General features: G+C 43.3%; 1 protein-coding gene across 1 annotated transcript in view; it reads left to right on the plus strand.

The window, feature by feature from the left end:
• The first annotated feature begins 1,112 nt into the window (after window positions 1-1,112).
• The window catches only part of snrnp200 (small nuclear ribonucleoprotein 200 (U5)), a 28,011-nt gene continuing 7,009 nt past the window's right edge, over window positions 1,113-22,114 (plus strand). The window contains exons 1-34 of the mRNA XM_079827941.1: window positions 1,113-1,423; window positions 1,760-1,923; window positions 2,012-2,183; window positions 11,738-11,930; window positions 12,015-12,070; window positions 12,159-12,254; window positions 12,376-12,528; window positions 12,618-12,717; window positions 12,856-12,992; window positions 13,094-13,171; window positions 13,285-13,458; window positions 13,771-13,908; window positions 14,084-14,239; window positions 14,358-14,528; window positions 14,610-14,803; window positions 14,896-15,019; window positions 15,130-15,279; window positions 16,163-16,273; window positions 16,365-16,496; window positions 16,587-16,775; window positions 18,305-18,502; window positions 18,701-18,853; window positions 18,980-19,060; window positions 19,145-19,228; window positions 19,334-19,440; window positions 19,526-19,644; window positions 19,738-19,892; window positions 20,006-20,195; window positions 20,451-20,621; window positions 20,704-20,864; window positions 21,003-21,230; window positions 21,319-21,510; window positions 21,628-21,806; window positions 21,899-22,050. Coding sequence (XP_079684067.1) covers window positions 1,379-1,423; window positions 1,760-1,923; window positions 2,012-2,183; window positions 11,738-11,930; window positions 12,015-12,070; window positions 12,159-12,254; window positions 12,376-12,528; window positions 12,618-12,717; window positions 12,856-12,992; window positions 13,094-13,171; window positions 13,285-13,458; window positions 13,771-13,908; window positions 14,084-14,239; window positions 14,358-14,528; window positions 14,610-14,803; window positions 14,896-15,019; window positions 15,130-15,279; window positions 16,163-16,273; window positions 16,365-16,496; window positions 16,587-16,775; window positions 18,305-18,502; window positions 18,701-18,853; window positions 18,980-19,060; window positions 19,145-19,228; window positions 19,334-19,440; window positions 19,526-19,644; window positions 19,738-19,892; window positions 20,006-20,195; window positions 20,451-20,621; window positions 20,704-20,864; window positions 21,003-21,230; window positions 21,319-21,510; window positions 21,628-21,806; window positions 21,899-22,050 — 4,903 coding nt within the window. The 5' untranslated portion in view covers window positions 1,113-1,378. The remainder of the gene's footprint in view (window positions 1,424-1,759; window positions 1,924-2,011; window positions 2,184-11,737; window positions 11,931-12,014; window positions 12,071-12,158; window positions 12,255-12,375; window positions 12,529-12,617; window positions 12,718-12,855; window positions 12,993-13,093; window positions 13,172-13,284; window positions 13,459-13,770; window positions 13,909-14,083; window positions 14,240-14,357; window positions 14,529-14,609; window positions 14,804-14,895; window positions 15,020-15,129; window positions 15,280-16,162; window positions 16,274-16,364; window positions 16,497-16,586; window positions 16,776-18,304; window positions 18,503-18,700; window positions 18,854-18,979; window positions 19,061-19,144; window positions 19,229-19,333; window positions 19,441-19,525; window positions 19,645-19,737; window positions 19,893-20,005; window positions 20,196-20,450; window positions 20,622-20,703; window positions 20,865-21,002; window positions 21,231-21,318; window positions 21,511-21,627; window positions 21,807-21,898; window positions 22,051-22,114) is intronic.

A 22,114-nucleotide genomic window follows, 5' to 3' on the forward strand; every position in this document is an offset into this window, starting at 1 on the left:
TTCCACCTATGTTTTTCATTTACAAAAGTATACGTCTTCTTATTTTCCTTACTTTAACCCTCATCCTCTCCTCGCATTCTGTAACAAATCCTTATCTGTCTTTTTTAATGCATTTTTTTATTCACCTTTAAATTACTAGATGTTATCAATAAATAATATATTCTTCATATTCTTACATTTTTCCTATTTTTTCAACTTAAATTCAAAATGACTCTTCAAAACATGCATAAACCAGCTCAAATCAGCTCAAAATATCTCACATTGGGTCAATATTGGTGTCTTTGCCAACCTCTTGTGGAAAAAACATAATATAGCATATTTCATGACTCTTGCCACTAGACGGCCTTTATAGCTCTATATGGAGCAAATGAGCTGTTCAGCTGGGTCCTAAAGTCAATTCTTTTCAGAAGTCTATGCATTTCAGATACACATGTAGACATTATAAAATATTTTTTGGTAAAGTTTTAAGCATTTTTGTAGGTTTTTCTATGTATACTGAAGCATTCCTCGCATTCCATTAATTTCTAAATAAATTTCAACCACAAAAATCCAGTCCGTGTGTGTGTGTGTGTGTGTGTGTGTGTGTGTGTGTGTGTGTGTGTGTGTGTGTGTGTGTGTGTGTGTGTGTGTGTGTGTGTGTGTGTGTGTGTGTGTGTGTGTGTGTGTGTGTGTGTGTGTGTGTGTGTGTGTGTGTGTGTGAAAAAAAATGACCCTAAGGAAGGATTAATGCAAATTTGCTCCAAAGCTCTTCTCATTTGTAAGGGGGAATCTATCAGTGTACATTATTATTTTCTAAGATGTTTACTTTTTTAGTAGTAGCCTACCTCAGACTCAGACTAAGGGTGCGTCTCAATTAGCTCCCTAGTTCAGCAGTCAGGTCACTGATCAGGGAGTCAGTCAGCCCCTTGATTTATTCCCTGATCAGTGACCTGACTGCTGAACCAGGGAGCTGATTGAGGCGCACCCTGCCTTATGTTGCCTTTTCAACAAAACCTGTGTAAATCATAGGTGTAATTGCCTCAACAACAACAACAAAAGTACCATTCCTATCCAAAAGAGGCAGAATATTTCACGCACTACACTCAGAAGCGAGCGGACCCGGAAGCGGAAATAACACAAAACGGTTTTGAAACCGTCGTGCGTGTTTCAGACGTATGGTGCAGTTACGAATGTAAAGAAAAGAGACTTAACTGTAAAGTTTGTTGTTATTGTCGTGTGTACACTAAGATTTTTTATTTGTATTTTTTATTTTTGCATAACTAGGGACACACATGAATGCTGTGTAGTTAATTTAGTCGTCTGTCTCTACGCTAGCACCGGGTGTGCTGGTTGATAAAGAAGATTTTCATTTTGAGCGCATTTACAGTAATAAGAAGTCATGGCGGATGTTACTGCGCGTAGTTTGCAGTATGAATACAAAGCGGTAAGTATCATATAAGATATTTGATATAACTTTTTAATGACTTTGATATGTTTCGTAGCTAAATTCCGGCATTTAGTGCGCTAATGTTGTTTGTTTTGGTTTGCGCGAGCTTTAACACACTGGCTGAGTTTTAAAACCTAGTGAGCTGTAGACATAGACTTCATTTTTGGTCAGCATAGCAGTAGTAATGTTAATTTTAGTTTTGACTTAAATGGTCTTTCGGCAGAACATAATCGCATGTAGCATGTGTGTGCTTGTAATGCTTACAAATGCAGCTCACTAGGATTTGATACACAATCATTGAACCAATCATGATTGTTTGTGTTTCCTCTGCAGAACTCTAACTTGGTGTTGCAAGCGGACAGATCTCTGATCGACCGTACTCGCAGAGATGAGCCCACAGGAGAGGTGCTGTCTCTGGTCGGCAAACTGGACGGGACCAAGATGGGAGACAGGAGCCAGAGAACCAAACCTCAGATGCAGGAGGAGAAGAGATCAAAGTCAGTCTGATCAGCATTTGCATTCATCCATGCTTGCATTCATTGCGTGAAAGTCTTTTAAACAAATGTTGTTCATTGCATGACGCAGGAGGAGAAAGAGAGACGAGGACAGACATGACATCAACAAGATGAAGGGCTTCACACTGCTGTCTGAGGGGATTGATGAGATGGTGGGCATTGTGTACAAGCCCAAGACCAAAGAGACCAGAGAAACATATGAAATCCTTCTCAGCTTCATTCAGGCAGCCCTTGGAGATCAGGTAAGATCACAGACTCAAATGTATTGTTTATAGGGATGCACGATATATCGGCAACATATCGTTATCGGCCGATAAATGATTATTTTTGATGTTATCGTTATCGGTCCAATAAGAAAATTTGACCGATATAGTCAAGCCGATAGATAATGTATTATTTCCTTCAGCTGAGAAGGACGCGCTGTCCACCATGATGGGTTTGAATTGCTCTAAATATGTTTGGAATCACTTCGAAAAGGAAAATACAGTTATGTGCAACATGTGCAGCGCAAGTCTTCTATAATCTACATAAAATGATAATGAGAATAGAATAGGCTGTAAAAGAGCGTTGTGTTTCAGCGCGTTTGTTGAGGGAAGAGCGCGCCCACGGAGTCACACCTTCATGACGAGCACAGTCAAGTTCGCTTGTGCATTCTCAGCCTTTTGTGCCATTGTAAGTTGTAATATTATATTTATTATTATTCTGTGTATGTAATATCATATAGGATGCGTTTGGTTGAGTTAATAAACGATGCAGTAAAGCACTTCATTGTACCGGTCTTTAGCTTCAGCGCGCGCCCACGGAGTTACACCTTCATGACGAGCACAGTCAAGTTTGCTTGTGCATTCACAGCCTTTTGTGCCATTGTAAGTTGTAATATTATATTTATTATTATTCTGTGTATGTAATATCATATAGGATGCGTTTGGTTGAGTTAATAAACGATGCAGTAAAGCACTTCATTGTACCGGTCTTTAGCTTCAGCGCGCGCCCGTCGGAGTTACACCTTTCATGACGAGCACAGTCAAGTTTGCTTGTGCATTCTCAGCCTTTTGTGCCATTGTAAGTTGTAATATTATATTTATTATTTTGTGTATATAATCCCATATAGGATGCGTTTGGTTGAGTTAATTAACGATGCAGTAAAGCACTTCATTGTAGCGGCGCGCGCATTTCAAACAGAAATGCACAGCATTAATAACTACTGGGACTGTCCTATACATAACACTGCAATGAGAATATTTCTGTTATAAAACGTAGTGAATTCTCTGGGTTTAGTTGTTTTTCAGCGCGCTGTTGTGGGAAGCGTCAACAACGCATTCTGACCAGCACAGTCAAGTTCGCTTGTGCATTCGCGTCATTTTAAGCATATGTAAGTCGTAATATTACGCTTTTGTAGTATAAACATCTGATTAAAGTCATATAGGATGTGTTTCGTTAAGTCAATAACCCGCAGTGCTTCACTGTACCGGTGATCATCTTAAGTTTCAGCACGCTCTCAAACAGGGAAAGAGCATCCACAGGAGTTATAACCCTTCACCTATGCGTGATTTTGTGCTAATATAAGTTGTAATATTATATTTATTTTGTATAAATATCTGATTGTTCTCATATATGATGCGTTTAGTTGTTAATTAAACTTCTAAGCGCTTCAGTTTATGGTTGTTCGTTCATTCTCTCCAGCTTCAGCGCGCTCTCAAACAGCAACATTATTCCTAATAGACTAGACTAATATTACAGATGTTTACTATTACTGTAATATTAAACTTTTTTTTTTTTCAAAAACACAGAAGCATTATTTTTTATAATTAGCACTTTTATTGTTCTCGTATCATTTCCATCAACAATATGGTTTGGTTAAAACCATTTCTTTATCGTCTGTGCGGAGGTTATTTCATGCACTTGCATTCTGATTCTTTATTATGCAGCCTAAGTAATACTGTTCAATTACTTGTTTGCATTATTTAGGTATATTATTTTTATTTTTTAGACAATATAATTTTGGTAACATTTTACAAATAAGGTCTCATTTTATTAATGCATTAACTATCATGAACAAACAGAGAGCAATAACCTTTGTTTCTTTTAGCAATAAAATGTTTGTGTTTTGTAACAGTCCATTCACAGTTCATACCTAATGTTAAAAGACACAACTTTGGGTCTGAATATGTTGAGATTAACATGAACTAAAATTAATAAATCCTGTTGAAGTATTGTTCATTCATTGTTGGTTAACTAATACTAACAAAAATTAAACCTTATTGTAAAGTGTAAAAAAAAAAATTGGCCATAGGAGTGTAAAATTAATTTGAAAAGGTAAGGAATCTCACACTGGTTCAAATAGGCTACTGTAGTGTATAGGTTTGATTTATGTTGAAGTGTTTGGGACATGGCTTTTAATGGTGAGCCTTTTGTTTTTGTAATCAGGCTCTCAGAGTTTATTAAAATTTGTATTTAGATTTATCGGCCAATATATCGGTTATCGGCTTTCAAATATTAAGAATTATCGGTTATCGGTATCGGCCAAAATGTTCATATCGGTGCATCCCTAATTGTTTATCTGCTCTATTACAGGCCAAACTGGCCATAGCCATTTCAAATTAGAGGCAACACCTGCATTTTAATCACGATCCAAACAAAGACGTTACTAAGGTTGCAAAAACTCTACATGGGAATTAATGGGAATAAACTAGAAATTTGCAAAATTGCAGGTTAGCCTATAACAGGGAACTTAAATGTAGCATCCTGCAGCATTATCTTGGTTAACTTTGGTTATCTTGGTTATCTTGGTTAAAACAACCAGATTCAATTCAGTTGAATCTATACAATGCATTCCTCAATCACATGCACACTAGGGCTGTCATTTTTGAGAAAAAGCTAATTCGAACGGATATCAAATATCAAGCAATATATTCGAATATCTACGAGCGCTCCGCCCCCCGCAAAAGAAAACGTGACTTAATGTACTAAGACACTGTTATTAAGAGACCAAACTCAGTAAACATAATACTAATAACGTATACTATGTACAAAAAATCAGATGAGCCCAGAATATGAATGCAACATTAGGCTATAAGAAAACGCTTAACGTGGCTTAATGTACTAAGACAATGTTATTAAGAGACCAAACTCAGGAAACATAACACAAATACTGTTCGATAGAACTGCGTGTGCTTGGTTTGTTACCACAGTTATCAGCGATGAACATTTGCGGCTATCTTTTCTTCAACTCCTCAGGATCCATCTCGACGAGTGCAGGCAGATCACGGACACAAATAAACTAATATGGATTTGAAATTATTTTATCATCTTGAAATACAGGCAAGGCATATGTATTGTAGATGATTTTGTACATCTACAATATACATGCATATATTTTTTTATATATATTCGTTTGCACGTGACTGTTTTTGTTTAGACCCGTGTTCTCCCTTGTCCTACCCGACTCTGCATGGCACGGATAGTTTATTTATAGTTCGATTACGGATATTTCTCGTCATGTTCGAATGCATATTCGAATATCGAATAAAAAGTGACAGCCCTAATGCACACAGCACTTACTGCACCGATATTGAGGATTGAAAGGAAAAATGCAGAAACCAGAGGCTTGAGAAGCTTAAAAGAAAATGCTTTTTCATTTTGGGGGGGCTGGAGGAGGTCATAGGGGATGTTTATTCTATTCAACATTCATGCTTTTTTGTTGTTCAATGAAAGAATCGATTAAAGTTCTACTCAGAAAAAATGTCTTTAAAAAAAGAATGCCTGCTTATGACTAAACAAAAATGTAAAAGTTTATATTTATGTTTGTATATGATACAGATTGTATGAATGACCCTAAATTTCTGATTCATTCCTGTAAATTTTTGTTAAGTTAAGTTTCCCTAGCTTAACTTTCTGGAAAGCATGGGCAGTTGTTTTTGATTTCAAATATATTGTATAATTTCAATATTTAAAGCAAAAATAGAATTATTTCTCTTTAGATTAGTGAAATTATACTACATATAACATACCTACACAAAACAAAAACAGCAGACAAACTGAATAAAAATGTAAATTTACTCTCTGAGAGAAGGTGGCTGTGAAGCGGTTCGGAATACTCTTGGTCAGGAAGGAAGAAGGCGGGGTCGGCGTGACTGGGACTTGCAACTTTATTAAACAGTCTTTCTCATAAACAAACATAAATCACGCACGAGGGCGCCTCAATCATCAATGGTTCACTCTTCTCTCTTTTAGTTGATCTCTCTTGTACAGCACAGTCACTCAGGTCTTGTTTGGCAGCTCACGTGGCAAGTCCCAGTCGGTCTCTCTCTCCCCACTCTCTCCCAGCAGCCGCTTATATGCGGTCTCTCCACGCCAATTACTGCAATCAGAGACAGGTGTTCGTCATTTGCACTTGACCTACTTACCGACCGCTCGGCTCCGCCCTCTCTCTCCCGCTACAGACCTCGCGGGACCACGCCCACCCCGCCACATACCCCCACCGCCCGTCTCAGGCCGGGGAGCCATCCGGCCTGCAGCCTCCCCCCCCCCCCCTCCTGGAGAGGAAGTCAGCCACAGCCATCTGAGCACCCGGCCTGTGGACCACCTTGAACTTAAAGGGTTGTAACGCCAGATACCAACGGGTGATCCGCGCGTTGGTATCTTTCATGCGGTGGAGCCACTGCAAGGGGGCGTGATCGGAACAGAGGGTGAACTCCCGCCCGAGGAGGTAATAGCGAAGGGTGAGAACGGCCCACCTGATGGCCAAACACTCCTTCTCTATGGTGCTGTACATCGTCTCTCTCTTAGAGAGCTTGCGACTGATGTACAGCACCGGCCGCTCTTCACCCTCCACCTCCTGGGACAGGACTGCGCCCAACCCCCTGTCCGAGGCGTCAGTCTGTAGGGAAAAAGGGAGAGAAAAGTTAGGAGCTTGTAGGAGCGGTCCACCACACAGAGCAGCCTTTATCTGGGTAAAAGCCTGCTGGCACCGCTCCGTCCACTGAACTGTATCTGGCACCTCCTTTTTAGTTAGATCAGTCAGCGGGCTGGCGAGCTCCGAATAATTAGGCACAAACCTCCTGTAATACCCCGCCAGCCCCAGGAACTGTCTAACCTCCTTTTTGGTCTTGGGTCTCGGACAGGTCGCAACGGCTGCGGTCTTATCAATTTGGGGACGCACCTGCCCATGACCCAAGTGGAAGCCCAGATATCTTACCTCCACCCGCCCAATCGCACACTTCTTTGGGTTGGCCGTGAGCCCCGCCCTTCTCAGCGTCTTCAGGACAGCTCGCAAGTGCTGCATATGACGCTGCCAGTCCGCACTATAGATGATGATATCATCTAGATAGGCAGCGGCATATGCAGCATGCGGCCGGAGAATTCTGTCCATTAGACGCTGGAAGGTCGCAGGAGCCCCGAACAAGCCGAAAGGAAGGGTGATAAATTGGTGTAATCCAAACGGCGTGGTGAAAGCTGTTTTTTCTTTGGATAGAGGAGACAAGGGGATCTGCCAATATCCCTTTGTTAAGTCCAGTGTCGAATAAAAACGAGCAGTTCCTAGCCGATCAAGCAATTCGTCAACCCTTGGCATTGGATAAGCATCGAATTTTGACACCGCGTTTACCTTACGGTAGTCCACGCAGAACCGGACCGAGCCGTCAGGTTTAGGGACTAAAACAATCGGGCTCGCCCAGTCACTGTTGGACTCTTCTATTACCCCCATGTCTAGCATAGCTTCTAATTCTGCCTGAACGACTTTTTTCTTGTGTTCAGGTAAGCGATAAGGCCGGCTGCGAACAACCACGCCCGGCTCCGTCTCAATGTGGTGCTGAATGAGGTCGGTCCGGCCGGGTAGGGGCGAGAAGACGTCAGCAAATTCTGCTTGTAAACGACTTACGTCAGTGAGCTGCGAGGGTGAGAGGTGGTCTCCTCCCGAGGCCAGAGCGATAGATTGAGGCTTTTGGACCGCCTCCGGCCCGAGATCCTCCTCTCCGCTCACTACCGTCGCAAGCATCACTGACTCCGCCTCAGACCATTTTTTGAGGAGGTTGAGGTGATAGATTTGACGTGCCCCGTCCCTATCTGACCGCACGACCTCATAGTTGAGCTCGCCAACTCGCCGTGTGACCTCAAAGGGCCCTTGCCACTTCGCGAGTAATTTAGAACTCGACGTAGGGAGTAATACAAGGACTTTATCTCCCGGTGAAAATTGACGCAGTCTAGTGCCTCTGTTGTAGAGCTGTCGTTGTCTGTCCTGAGCCTGCAACAAATTCTCCATTGACAGCCGCCCCAAAGTGTGGAGTTTTGTTCTCAGGTCCAGGACATACTGAATTTCATTTTTACTCGCCGAAGGTCCGTCCTCCCAAGCCTCCCTAAGGACATCCAGCACCCCCCGAGGCTGGCGTCCATAGAGAAGCTCGAAGGGGGAAAACCCCGTGGAGGCTTGCGGGACCTCGCGAACAGCGAACAACAGAGGCTCTAGCCACCTATCCCAATTTTTGGCGTCCTCGTGAACGAACTTACGAATCATGGATTTCAATGTGCGATTAAATCGTTCCACCAGACCATCTGTTTGTGGGTGATAGACGCTGGTGCGAACCGATTTAATGCCCAATAATTCATACAGTTCGCGAATCGTTCGTGACATGAACGCCGTGCCCTGATCGGTGAGAATCTCTTTCGGGATTCCCACCCGGGAGATTAAGGAAAACAGTGCGCTCGCGACACTTTTCGCCGAAATAGTGCGGAGCGGAACTGCCTCCGGGTATCGTGTTGCATAGTCCACCAGAACCAATGCAAAGCGATGCCCACGTGCTGACCGTTCCAATGGCCCGATGAGGTCCATGCCAATTCGTTCGAAGGGGACCTGCATCAACGGGAGCGGGCACAATGGTGCTTTTGGGGTGGCCGGTGGATTCACCAACTGACATTCACGACAAGACGCACACCACCTGCGTACATTCTCGTGGATGCCCGGCCAGAAAAATCGGGCCATTAGACGGTTAAGTGTCGCCGCTGTTCCTAAATGCCCGGCCATAGGATTCGCGTGAGCCGCCTGGAAAAGCATTTCCCGACGGCTTTTAGGCACTAACAACTGGGTTGTATCTTGTTTTGTCTGAGCGTCTTGGGTCACTCGATACAACCTATCTTTTAAAACAGAAAAATAAGGATAAGAGAGCGGCTGGTCCGGATGGAGGAGATGGCCGTCGATGGAACGGACCTGAGTAAACGCATGTTTAAGCGTCTCATCCTGGGACTGCTCCAGGGGAAAATCATCGCGGTCTGTGAGGCTGGGTAGCTCGAGACCGCTCTGTTCCCCTGGAAGAGCACCCAGAGGTCCCGAATCCACCTCTCCCACCTGAGCAACCGTCTCTTTCCTTTTTTTACACTTTCCCCAAGAGGCATCCACACACAAGTGCCCCAATAGTTTATTAAATCCTGGCCAATTAGTACCCAAAATTAGTGGATGCCGGAGGTGCGGGTTAACTGCAACCTCAACACTATGCGTTTTACCCCGAAATTGAATATCCACGGGCAACAACGGATAGTCCACCACTTCCCCGTGCACACACCGTACCTTAACCACGCGGCCGTTAACCAACGCCTTAGGTTGAATCAAGCTTTGATGGATGGAGGTCTGGTTACACCCTGAATCCACCAGAGCTTGATAAGTACCCCCCTTGATACTCACGGGTATCTGGTACAGGCCAGCTTGATCGGGGGCAGCTTGCGGCGCGTCGGGGACCCGGATCAATGTCCCCACCTCCATCACCGGACACCGATCGATAAAATGTCCGGGATCCCCACAACGCCAACAAGCCGGCCCAGACTTCCCCGCCACTCTAGTGGCTGGCAGCGGTTCCCCAAATTGGCGCGGAGAGAGCGCCGACGCGGACGTGGTGGGGAACGGGTCGCTGGTGGCTCCCCCTCCTCTAGCTGATGGTCGTGGTACTGCCGGAACCTCCGCGGGCAGCCCTGTCCTCCACCTCGGTGCTGGCCTGGGCGGAAACCCGCTGCGCGACCTGGGAAGAGGGACAGGCTTGGAGAGAAGAGGGGGGGAAGGAGAAGAGAGAGAGAGAGAGAGAGAGAGAAGCCGAAGGAAGGGGCTCGCCGACCCCGTGGCACGCCACCATGTGGTCCTCCGCCAACTGGATGGCCTGGGACAGCGACGTCGGGCGGTGGCACTGGACCCACTGCGCGGTCTTCTGGGGAAGCCGCGCGACGAACTGCTCCAGCACCACACGGTCGATGATTCCCTCGACGTCGCCTCCGCCGGCCATCAGCCACTTGCGGCACGAGTCCCGGAGCTGGTGCGCGAAGGTGAAGGGTCGGCCGGACTCGCCGAGGGTCAGGCTTCGGAAGCGCTGCCGCTGTTGCTCTGGGCTCCGGCCGACCCGCTGCAGGATGGCGCGCTTCAGGTCTTCGTAGTCCAGGAGATTCTGGACTGGCAGTTGGTGTGCGGCTACCTGCGCTTCTCCTGACAACAGCGGCAGGAGCCGCATTGGCCAGTCCGTCCGGGGCCACCCCCGGGACTCGGCGGACCTCTCGAAGAGGTCGATGAACGCCTCCGGATCATCCTCGGGGCCCATCTTCGAGAGGTGGATGGTGGCGGCCGAGTCGGTTGTAGACGGGGGGGTGGCCGGAATCTCCCGGACCATCCAGCTCCGGAACAGCTCGCGGTCTTCATGCTGGGCAAGAATGAGGGCCTCAAAACGTTTGTCCTGCTCGGCCCTCACGGCCAGCAGATCTTCGTGGGTCTGTTGGTGAAGACCAGCGAGCGATGACACCAGGTCCGCAAGCGGCGTCTTTGGCGGGGTCTGCATGGCGGCGGCTCTCTTCTTCCTTCCCGGGTTTCGGCACCAGTGTGAAGCGGTTCGGAATACTCTTGGTCAGGAAGGAAGAAGGCGGGGTCGGCGTGACTGGGACTTGCAACTTTATTAAACAGTCTTTCTCATAAACAAACATAAATCACGCACGAGGGCGCCTCAATCATCAATGGTTCACTCTTCTCTCTTTTAGTTGATCTCTCTTGTACAGCACAGTCACTCAGGTCTTGTTTGGCAGCTCACGTGGCAAGTCCCAGTCGGTCTCTCTCTCCCCACTCTCTCCCAGCAGCCGCTTATATGCGGTCTCTCCACGCCAATTACTGCAATCAGAGACAGGTGTTCGTCATTTGCACTTGACCTACTTACCGACCGCTCGGCTCCGCCCTCTCTCTCCCGCTACAGACCTCGCGGGACCACGCCCACCCCGCCACAGTGGCGATCATGGAACATCAGTGGTTTCTTTGGGTACCGCTGTACACAAATCATTGCTGCGCTTATACACACTATTTTAATAGCATTATACAGAGTTAGGCGGAAAAGATGTCATCGAAAGACAGTCAGAATAATTCCCTTCAGAGATACATTCATATAAACCCCCACCCCAATTCAATATTTATATTTTTCTTTCAGTATTATGAGGATTGCGAACAGTGAGCTTGCTGTGCCTTGTACAGTATTTTCTCTGCTCTCCTCTTTGTGTCCATCTTCACAGCTTTTCTTTTGATCTTTCTATTCATTAAATAATCAAAATATTTTCCACAAAAATATTAAGCAGAACAACAGTCCATATCTTGAGCACCAAATCAGTATATTAGAATTAGATCATGTGATGCTGAAGACTGGATTAATGGCTGCTGAAAATTCAGCTTTGCCATCACAGAAAAAAAGACACCCATTAGCATTTAACCATCTTAATATTATTGGATGTAAACAGTGGATATTGGGTTAATGTACCACATCATAAATTGCTGCTCTTTTTGTCCAATAAGCCAAGAGATATCCTGTGTGGAGCTGCAGATGAGGTGTTGGCCGTGCTGAAGAATGACAAGATGAGAGACAAAGAGAGGAGGAGGGAGGTGGAGCAGTTGCTGGGGCCTACGGATGACACACGCTACCACGTCCTGGTAAATCTGGGCAAGAAGATCTCTGACTATGGTGGAGACAAAGAGCTCCAGAATATGGGTAAATATTTTAGTTCCAACCTGAGTCCAAACTCCACATCATGATGTTCAGCCAGGTCACATTTCATCTTTTCTCTTTTTGCAGATGACAACATTGATGAAACCTATGGAGTCAATGTGCAATTCGAGTCAGATGAGGAGGTGAGCTTCTTGATGCTGGTTGTTTGTGGTTGGATTGTGTTTTTTGTCTCTTGAGGTGACATTAAATGTGCATTTTGTTCAACTGCAGGAGGGCGATGAGGATCAGTACGGAGAGGTTCGGGATGAAGGTTCTGATGACAGCGAGGGAGAGGAGGCAGATGAAAGCAGCACCCTGACTGCTAATGTAAGCATCTCATGTGTTTCTGCACCTGTTGTCTTATAGCAGGGGTTCTCAACCAGAGGACCCACTAGGGAGTAAAAAATGGATATAGAGTTCAACAACCTGCATGCTCTTTTCTCCATAGCTGGGCAACACGGGTGATGTAATGATGACCAAAAAGAAAGATCTTCATCCGCGAGACATCGATGCCTTCTGGCTTCAGCGACAGCTCAGCCGCTTCTACAACGATGCCATAGTTTCTCAGAAGAAAGCAGATGAAGTCTTGGAGATCCTTAAAGTAAGGAATGCTTAGGAATGCCCTTGGAGACTAAGATTTTTTGTTTGCATGTCTTCCTGTGTGGCTGATTCATCCTTCCTTTTGGTTAGACTGCCAGTGATGACAGAGAGTGTGAGAACCAGTTGGTGTTGCTTTTGGGCTTCAACACATTCGACTTCATCAAGGTGCTCCGGCAGCACAGACGAATGAGTAAGTAGATCCTAATAGCCAGGATGATTGTGATTTCTGAGAATATGCCAGCAATATGACTTATTGTGAACGGTTTAAAGATGTACAAGATTTTTAGAATCATTGTTTCATGTTGCTTTTTTTTCTTGCCATATCTAGTTCTCTACTGCACCATGTTGGCCAGTGCTCAAAGTGAGGCTGAGAAGGAAAAGATCATGAATAAAATGGAAGCTGATCAGGATCTGTCCAAGGTTCTTTACCAGCTGCAGGAGACTGAGAAAGAGGACATCATCAGGGTCAGAACCCCTACTTTTTAGTTGGTTTAGCTGAGTGTCAGATTTGTGAGATTTTAGAAGAATATCCATCTGTAAGCTTATAATCTTTTGTTTCCTTGCAGGAGGAGCGATCTCGTCGCGAGAGAGTGAGAAAGTCTCGTGTGGATGATCTGGAGTCTATGGACATTGATCATGGAGAGGTAAACCATCTACTGCTGCAAACCAGAATTTACAATGTTCCTGCTATTTTAATTTGACCTCCACTCCTAATGATCATGTAATGATTTATTTGTTCTGTTATCTTTGTCTCTAGCCTGTGGCCTCAAAGCAACTCCTAGATCTGGAAGATCTGGCCTTCTCTCAGGGCAGTCACTTCATGGCCAACAAGCGTTGCCAGCTGCCCGACGGCTCCTTCCGCAAACAGAGGAAGGGCTACGAGGAGGTTCATGTGCCTGCTCTCAAACCCAAACCCTTTGGTGATGAGGAGGTATTTTTTTATTTATTATTATTAGTCTTTTCAAGTGAGGCTAAATTGTTTGTTCAGGAAGGGATGCTTGGTTATTGTAGAAGAATACACTACCGTTTAATGTTGCTCACCAATGTTGCATTTATTTAATTAAATACAGTAACAACAAGAACATTGTGAAAACCTTGCTGAATAAAAGTAAAAACATTTTTTTTTAAATCTTACTGACACCATTTTTTTTTTAACAGTAGTGTATAGCTTTTTGTAATTATTGGTTGATTTGCTCTATGTATTTTCACTTCTCTCTGAAATTCTCACTCTTTTCTCTCACAGACATTGATGGCTATTGAGAAGCTGCCCAAATATGCTCAAGCTGGATTTGAAGGATTCAAAACCCTGAATCGCATTCAGAGTAAACTCTTCAAAACTACCATGGAGACAGATGAGAACCTACTGGTTTGCGCTCCAACGGTTAGTCTACTGAAAAAGCCGCAGCAATCCAGGCACTGACCTAAAATAAAAATTACATTTAAGAATATAATGACATAAATATGATGCAATAAAGAACTATATAAACTTAAATATAATAATTAGATATTTGACCTTAAGTACATTCAGGGATTTGTTTTTCATCTTTTATCTGTAGGGTGCTGGAAAAACTAATGTTGCTCTCATGGCAATGCTCAGAGAAATCGGAAAGCATATTAACATGGATGGCACCATCAATGTTGATGATTTTAAAATCATCTACATCGCTCCCATGCGCTCACTGGTACAGGAGATGGTGGGCAGCTTTGGCAAGGTGAGATAAATAACTCTTTTCCCCATCATTTCCTGTCATTTCTGTTCTTAATCTTATCTTGAATGGCAATAGGGAAAAAAATGTAATGTCCCTACAACATTTGTTGCTCTTTTTGTAGCGCTTGGCTAGTTATGGCATCACTGTTTCTGAGCTGACCGGAGACCATCAGCTGTGTAAGGAGGAAATAAACGCCACCCAGATTATAGTGTGCACCCCAGAGAAATGGGACATCATCACCCGGAAAGGAGGGGAGCGCACATATACACAGCTTGTGCGCCTTATGATTATTGTAAGTAATCTAGTAGTCCCAGATTCCCTTTTTCAAAAACATATTTAAAATTTTTCCAAGTTGACATGTTCTGTCATACAGGATGAGATCCACTTGCTTCATGACGACCGTGGTCCCGTCCTGGAGTCCCTGATAGCTCGAACCATCCGCAATGTGGAGCTTACACAGGAAGATGTGAGGCTCATCGGCCTCAGCGCCACGCTGCCCAACTACGAGGATGTGGCGAACTGCCTTCGCGTCGATACATCCAAGGGACTCTTCTATTTCGACAACAGGTGAGAATGAGAGACTGCTGACTGGAGAAATTTTAAACGGTCTTCTGTTTTTGTTTAATAAAGTACATATGTTGGGTGTTTTCCTTTTTTAGTTTCCGACCTGTGCCTCTGGAACAAACCTATGTAGGAATTACAGAAAAGAAGGCCATCAAGCGCTTTCAGATTATGAATGAGATTGTATATGAGAAGATCATGGAACATGCTGGAAAGAATCAGGTGAAGCTGAGCACAATGCATAGACTAGTTCTTTCTCCTGAAATGTATTCTACTGTTTGTTCAGTCACTAACGCTCCTCTTCTCATCATTTATTTCTTTATTTTTCTCAGGTGTTGGTGTTTGTGCACTCAAGAAAGGAGACCGGAAAGACGGCCCGTGCGATCAGGGACATGTGTTTGGAGAAGGACACCCTGGGGTTGTTCCTGAGAGAGGGTTCTGCCTCCACTGAGGTTTTGAGGACTGAAGCCGAACAGTGCAAGGTCAGCTCACAACTACCATGAAAGTGCTGTACATAAGAGACAATCAAAAACTGATGTACATCTAAACAAGACCCACACAGAATCTGAACATGTCATTCAAAGCAAAATCTTAGCATATTAAGTTATTAAACATTGTTTATTCATTAATTAAACATCTAGTTGTACCAAACTGAATATCGTTAGCCTCATAGCATAATTGCCCAAGTAATTGTTTGGCCAAATATGATCTGGGCAATTATGATATGAGGCTAACGATATGACGAATTATAGTTTAATTATAACAAAAATAAATTTGTATAATGTATATTATAAATTGTTGTGGTTCAAATTATGATTACAAAATAAATTATTATAATAAATTATAATTATACTTATAAATACTTATAAATTATAATTGTCTACTAAAAATGACAATTCATATTTATTTAATTAGAATAATAATTGCCATTTTCAAACATTCCTCTTATCTGTTATTATTTGATAAACAGTTGCTCACACCATTGTTTGAGTTATGTCCAGCAGCTAGTAGTCCAGATTTCCCGTAAAATTTGTGCAATTAAAAATCCTCAGATTCCCTCATGTCCCAGTTGTAAGGCTGCATTTACTTTACATGTTTTTTTAATTTATTCCTCCCATGCGGCAAAGATCGGAAATGACCCACGAACGTGTAAGCAGGGAAAAAAGCACATGCATGCCGTTTCCATTCTCAGATCGGTTTCAGGCCTCATTCATATGTGGGAATTAATCTGATATGAATTGGATGCCTGCATTTGCCTCGGCCATGTAAAGCCCTGTTTCCTCCTCCTGTGTAATTGCAGCCTAACTGAACACACATTTATTGTATGGTGATTTTCTTGAACATTTGTTTACTTCTTGTTGACAGAACCTGGAGCTGAAGGATCTTTTGCCATATGGTTTTGCTATTCACCATGCTGGAATGACCAGAGTGGACAGAACTCTGGTAGAGGATCTGTTTGCTGACCGCCACATCCAGGTTTGTGTGTAACATTCAGGAATGTCAAGAACATTTTGGTTTCTTTCATATTCTAAAATATAGAAGACTGAACCATGAATGTGTTTCGTAGGTATTGGTGTCCACAGCCACTCTGGCCTGGGGTGTGAACTTGCCAGCACACACTGTCATAATCAAAGGCACGCAGGTGTACAGTCCAGAGAAAGGCAGATGGACGGAGCTGGGAGCCCTGGACATCCTACAGGTCAGTAGTATGTCCATATGTACTTTGTGTTTCAGTAAGTTAAATAGATCACTAGTAACAACTTGACTCCCACTCAACTTTGTGATGCAGATGCTGGGTCGTGCTGGAAGGCCGCAGTATGACTCTAAAGGAGAGGGTATTCTAATCACTTCTCATGGAGAGCTGCAGTATTACCTGTCCCTGCTCAATCAGCAGCTGCCCATCGAGAGCCAGATGGTGGCCAAACTACCAGACATGCTCAATGCGGAGATAGTGTTGGGCAATGTGCAGAGTGTCAAGGTGAGTCTGAATGTACTGGTGTAATTTCATAATTCAGCCAAATTTTAGTTTTCTTGCCTAAACATTTTGATGCATATAAACCCTTATTATACTGTGTAAAATGAAAATTTAATTTGGTGATATAAAGACCACAATGTTACAATAAATTATATTGTCATTTTATTAAAGCATATTCAAATATTTTTTACTTAAAGGTTGGGTAAGTGCTTTCTGGTGCAACCGATGTTGATATTTCAAATCACCAAAACAAACACGCCCCTACCCCAAAAGGGTCTCACCCTATTTTGATAGCTTCGCCCCACACATACGTATGCAACCCAGGCAACAATTGTGACCCGGTCGAGGGTATGATGTCATCAATAAGTGAAAGCAATGTGTGTTACTATGGTAATCCAGGTCCAATGTTCATTGAAAGTCCTCCCTTCCATCCCACAAACACAGTTCTCATGAACAACTCGATAGCACAAGCACGACAGTCCAACTAACGAATATAGTACAATTATGACAAGATTAGAGGGTTATATCGATCACGAAAAGAGGAATCAAAGGAAACAAACATATATAAGGAGTTTATTATCTTACTTTTCGGACACACTTTGGAAGCTGATGCTAGAAACAGACAGTGGAGGAGGTTTAGACGCTCCAGGTTTGTAGGGTGTGGAAATGAATGGGTCTTTATCATCGCTGAAGTGAACGACAATATGATTGCAAATGGACAAACAAGCGAACATGACACACGAGCATATTCAAGCAAAAGCCAGCATATATTAGTTCTGTGAAACAAAACAAAACCAATGTTACCCGCAGATCGAGAAGAAATAAAGCAACCTCGGCGTCCGATTGCAGGCCTTCCCGCTGCTTGTGTTCTCTCCAGCACTGGAAAGCTGATCTGATATTTACACAGGTCCTACTTCTTGCCTGAGCGTAAGCCTTCTTTTGTTCCACAGACATTTTCCACTTCAGTTTTTTTTTGTCATCTCTCTCTTTCTGTTGTCGTTCAGCTAATGTCCGTCCTGTGTCATGTCTTTTGAATAATGACGAGCGCTCTCTTCTCCCCATCATCAGTAGACACACACCTTACTGCTGATTGGCTACAAGTTTGTTTTGGTAATCGGCCCGAGACACTTCTAAAGCATTTTTGAAATAACACTTACCCCACCTTTAAGTTGATGTGTTTAATTATATAGGTTTTATTACTTTATTGCACATCCTAATACTATTTGTTTCCAAACATTTTAAAAGGCTTTTATATTGCTAATTTACCTAAACATTGATAAAATATTTAGGTTTTATTATACTGAAAATATGTAGATTTTCAAATGCCTAATATTAGTATTTTTTTCCAAAAAGGTACTTTTTTTTAATTTATTTTTTTTACTTCTACTGAAGCCTATTGTTAAAATATTTGCTTTTTATTAAGTTAGTTGTTACATTCAAATTGCATAGTTTTGCACTTGCTTTATATTAGTATTATTAGTATAAGCTCAGCATCTGTTGCAGGGTTTGATCTGTTTTGTCACCGTTTTCAGGATGCTGTAAATTGGTTGGGTTACACTTACCTGTATGTACGGATGTTGCGGAACCCCACTCTATATGGCGTCTCCCATGACGACCGCAGCATTGACCCACTCCTGGAGCGACGCAGGATGGACCTGGTGCACACAGCAGCCACTGTCCTGGAGAAGAACAATCTGGTCAAATACGACAAGAGATCTGGCAGCTTTCAGGTACACACAGTTTGTCATATTAACCCCCCCCCCCCCCTTTCTAAACATCTGGGCATTTCCAGATGTTTTATATGCACGCTCAATGCTGAGATTGTACCAGCTTGAAATCCCCAACCCAGGATAATGACTGCATCAATTACACTTTTAAATGACTGGAACAGATGTGGTTTAAATGATGTCTAATGTGTTCCGTTTTAGGTGACAGACCTGGGCCGCATCGCGAGTCATTTTTACATCACCCATGAGTCCATAATGACCTACAATCAGCTGTTGAAACCCACATTGAGTGAGATCGAGCTCTTCAGGGTGTTTTCGCTGTCCTCTGAGTTCAGAAACATTAATGTCAGAGAGGTATGTGTTTTGTCTAATTATACCAGCTGAAACATATGAACAAACTTTTACCTCTTGAATCCTAAAGACAGGATAAAGTGGAGAATGACAGCAGTAACATGGTTCATCTGACACTCTGATTGACAGGAAGAAAAACTGGAGCTTCAGAAACTGCTTGAAAGAGTCCCTATTCCAGTGAAGGAAAGCATTGAAGAGCCCAGCGCAAAGGTTAATGCGTGTAGAAGAAATTATATATTATAGAATATTCAATCATATGATTGTCTCTTAAATTGAATGTTATGTCTTTCTCAGATTAATGTGCTGCTGCAGGCATATATCTCTCAGCTTAAACTGGAGGGATTCGCTCTCATGGCTGACATGGTCTATGTGACACAGGTGAGTGTTTAGTCAATGTAACTATGTTTTGTCAAATTCTCCTGTGTTACATAAAGGAAATTTTATTTCAAAATCACAGATTTAATGTTCTGTTTGATCCTACAGAGTGCTGGCAGGCTGATGAGGGCCATCTTTGAGATTGTTTTGAGCAGAGGCTGGGCCCAACTTACTGACAAGACTTTGAACCTCTGCAAGATGATCGACAAAAGGATGTGAGTTGTCATGATGCTGATTGTTTTAAATGTATTGTTTATCTTGCAGTGTGATGTTTATGCTATTGGCTTTTTTTCCATCAAGGTGGCAGTCGATGTCTCCCTTGCGTCAGTTCCGCAAGCTTCCAGAGGAAGTCATCAAAAAGATTGAAAAGAAAAACTTCCCCTTTGAGCGCCTCTATGACCTGAACCATAATGAAATTGGTGAATAGTGGTTAATACTCAAGGATTGTCAATATATATCCAAATGCCATTTTATACAATTTTCTCATGATCTGAGCTATTTATCCATTTCAGGTGAGTTGATTCGCATGCCAAAGATGGGGAAAACCATTCATAAGTATGTCCATCAGTTCCCCAAACTGGACCTGGCAGTTCATCTGCAGCCTATCACACGCTCCACTCTGAAAGTGGAACTCACAATCACACCAGATTTCCAGTGGGATGACAAGGTCAGTCCAAAAAAAGATCAGTGTATAGTATATATATAATCAGCATGTATATTAATAGTGATATAAATAAATATATATAATAAATACACACACTAAATGTTGGCTTCTTCCAGATACATGGCTCATCTGAGGCCTTCTGGATCTTAGTGGAGGATGTGGACAGTGAGGTTGTCCTTCACCATGAGTACTTCCTCCTGAAGGCCAAGTACGCTCAGGACGAACATCTTGTGACTTTCTTTGTGCCTGTGTTTGAGCCACTGCCACCGCAGTACTTCATTCGCATAGCTTCAGATCGCTGGCTATGTAAGTTTTTATTTATTTATAATTGCTACTGAATTTACTTCTGACGACATATTAACAACTTAATACTGCAGAAAATATTACTAAACCATATTGAATATTTAAAATGCTTATTTACTATGGCATTGATGTAGCGACTAAAATCCATAGTACTATTTGGAAGTAAAATGGAGTGTTGGAGATATTGCAGTAGTCCAGAATGTTTCTCCCAAAGTCTGAATTTGTTTTACTTTTTTTTATCTCTCTCTCATTCTAAAGCATGTGAGACGCAGCTGCCGGTTTCATTTCGTCACCTAATCCTGCCTGAGAAATATCCTCCTCCCACTGAGCTGCTTGACCTGCAGCCTTTGCCCGTGTCTGCTCTAAGAAACGCAGCCTTCGAGAGCCTCTACCAGAAGTTTCCCTTTTTCAACCCAATCCAGACCCAAGGTACCTGCCCGCGTAAACCCTCCAACATGCTGTCATACTTGATTGAGATCTTCCTTCTAAATGAAACTGTTCTTGTTTTCAGTGTTCAATGCGGTGTACAACAGTGACGACAACGTCTTTGTTGGCGCCCCCACGGGCAGCGGGAAGACCATATGTGCAGAGTTTGCCATTCTTAGGATGCTCCTACACAACTCAGAGGGCCGCTGTGTCTACATTACACCCATGGAGGCTCTGGCTGAACAGGTACATCCAAAATTATCTGCCTTTATGGATATAAATGTAATAATGTTAAAGTGTCTGTAGTTCGTCTTAAGATAAATCTAAGAAATTGCTGAAACTAGGATGTGAATGTCATGATTCAGACATCATTTTTTTGGGCAGGTCTTTATTGACTGGCACCAGAAGTTCCAGGATACTTTGAATAAGAAGGTTGTCTTACTCACCGGTGAGACGAGCACTGACCTAAAGCTGCTGGGTAAAGGTGACATCATCGTCAGCACCCCAGACAAGTGGGACATTCTTTCCCGTCGCTGGAAACAGAGGAAGAACGTGCAGAACGTTAGCCTCTTCATTATAGACGAGGTTCATCTCATTGGAGGTGACAACGGAGTAAGTGTTTGTTTTTATTCTAATTTCTAAAGATTAAGATTTTGGTTGTTTGAATCCTTTGGTTCTTATCTCTGTGTATCTCTTGTAGCCTGTGTTAGAGGTGATTTGCTCCAGAATGAGGTACATCTCCTCTCAGATCGAGCGGCCCATCCGTATTGTGGCCCTCAGCTCCTCTCTGTCCAATGCTAAAGATGTGGCCCACTGGCTCGGCTGCAGCACCACAGCCACCTTCAACTTCCATCCCAATGTCAGGCCCGTTCCTCTGGAGCTTCACATCCAGGTCAGTCTGAAGCTCTCTGTAATTTAATTTGATCTACATGCATGATCCTTACCCTTTTCTTCTTTTTACATTTTGAAGTTTTGTTTAATCCTCTTGTCTACTTTTCCCCTTCCTCAGGGCTTCAACGTGAGTCACACACAGACTCGTCTGCTGTCCATGGCAAAACCTGTGTATCACGCCATAATGAAACACTCCCCATCCAAACCAGTGCTGGTGTTTGTGCCATCAAGACGCCAGACTCGTCTCACCGCTATTGATATCCTCACCTTCTGTGCTGCTGACGTGGTGCCACAAAGGTGCTGGAAGAAGATCTATATCACATCCATACACTAAATACACTCTTAACCCATCGGGAATCTTATCTTCAACCTTGTTTTTGTCCCTGCAGGTTCCTACACTCAACCGAAAAGGATCTGGCTCCATTCATGGAGAATCTCTCTGATGCTACACTGAAGGAGACCCTCTCTAACGGGGTGGGGTACCTTCACGAGGGCCTTTCACCTACAGAGCGCAGGATTGTGGAGCATCTCTTCATTTCTGGTAAGACGCATTAAACCTAATGTTTTAGTTTAACAGTCATAATGTATTCTGGCCAGTTTTGAAA

This window comes from Gobio gobio (genome assembly GCF_949357685.1).
Source record: "Gobio gobio genome assembly, chromosome: 10".
Taxonomy (NCBI): domain Eukaryota; kingdom Metazoa; phylum Chordata; class Actinopteri; order Cypriniformes; family Gobionidae; genus Gobio; species Gobio gobio.